This window comes from Anneissia japonica, unplaced genomic scaffold, assembly GCF_011630105.1.
Source record: "Anneissia japonica isolate Jap-2015-1 unplaced genomic scaffold, ASM1163010v1 scaffold287957_len1322810_cov207, whole genome shotgun sequence".
Lineage (NCBI taxonomy): Eukaryota > Metazoa > Echinodermata > Crinoidea > Comatulida > Comatulidae > Anneissia > Anneissia japonica.
In genome coordinates this window covers 161389-162930 of record NW_022683022.1, presented here as the reverse complement: position 1 = coordinate 162930, position 1542 = coordinate 161389, and the positions used below count along the sequence as shown (strand labels likewise).

The window sequence follows — 1542 nt, the reverse complement described above, 5'->3', positions numbered from 1 at the left end:
TATTTGAATAATTTTCTAATCAATTTTCTTATGGCCTAATATGGGGGTTTATTTTATATTATATAATTATGATAGGCCTATTATTATCTGGTTGTATATTCAGTACCTGTTGTCAGATGTCCAATTTAGTGTAGTGCCATTTTGAACGCACAAGGAATGAATGGTAGGGATGCCCGCACTGTACCGTGTACATTTTAATATCTAGGCATTCGGAAGTTGGTGCCCATGTGAACTGATCTTATAAGCTTTTTTTTTTTGCATAACCTCGTGAACTGTAAATCATTCAACAAGTTGGAAATGAAATATGCGTTCACATGGCGCTGCCTGGCGAATACTGCGATGATGGGATAAACGTCTACCAGGCCTATATACTTGTGATCGGATTTGATTTTCTTCAGAAACAGCTGGCTAAAGCTATTTTTTTCCCACTCGCTTTCTGGTTGCAAGTAGAAAAGACGAGCAGAGCAACCATGTCGAGCAGTTAGCAAGGTGTTTGAATCCAGATAACATCTCTCCACCAAACAAGATACGGAATGCTTGGCCATAAACTTTACGGCTCTCCCCTGCACACTCCCCGTGACGGCGAGTGTTGCCTGGATGGGGAAGGCGTTGACACCGGCGTGTGGTGTGCAAGTGAAATTCCTAACGACCTAGTGTTAGGATCATTCGAAGGGGCGCTGCGTCTGGGGGACGGCATGAAAGATGAACGTCATCGACCATATATGCTGCAGGTATGAAACTTATTTTTTTGCCGACGGAATTTACAGTTTATTTTAGTATAATATTACATTGATATGTGGTATGTATACTTAATTAAGCCTAGTTATATTAGCCGCAGTGTAATGATACACTGGTGCTTAACGGTTTCTTACGATGTTTTGAATTAACCTATCAATGATTAGCTATAATCGCGGGTTAAAGAAATGCGATTAGTAAAGAAGAATAGTTTCTTAAATTGTACAGTGAGATCAACAAGTAGTTTGGATTCTAACAATTGGTAGGTTGAGAAGAATTTTTTTTAACTCAAAGGGAAACCTACAGAGCCCAGAGGGTGTTCTTAGTGCTACCATGATACCCACACTAGACTACTGGACCGAGTAAAACTTCTTTAGACGCTTAAAGATTAGTATAGGTTTTTGTGGGCCTACAGATAGGCTACTCAAGTGTAGAGTTATGACAGGTGCTGTTCTCTCAAGACAGACTGTCTCGACAAAGCAAGGCAAAATAAGCGCTTGTAATCCAACTACTCGACTTTGTACCCCGCTTAGAATCCGCTTAAATGTTGCTTGTTTTATGCTCAACTTAACGAATTAGCAACCGAATGACAAGGTTGGAGCTATTGGTATGCACAACAGCACCGTGGGAACATTTAGGTTCAATTGAAAAGTATGAATAAATGTATTCATCGACACCATTCGTTATAAATATATAGACAGTAAACGAAGAAGTACAGTGAAGTGTTCTCCGCAAACAAAACGTTTTCTATTTAGCTTTACCCCGGTATCGAGCACTCTACTCTACGATCTCGAACCTTATACTTCA

The 1542-nt window shown here is 39.9% G+C and overlaps 1 protein-coding gene across 1 annotated transcript in view; it reads left to right on the top strand.

Moving 5' to 3' along the window:
- The first annotated feature begins 291 nt into the window (after positions 1-291).
- The window catches only part of LOC117117823 (zinc finger protein 354B-like), a 6829-nt gene continuing 5578 nt past the window's right edge, over positions 292-1542 (top strand). Inside the window, exon 1 of the mRNA XM_033262324.1 lies at positions 292-731. Within this exon, the coding sequence (XP_033118215.1) occupies positions 534-731 (198 nt within the window). The 5' untranslated portion in view covers positions 292-533. The remainder of the gene's footprint in view (positions 732-1542) is intronic.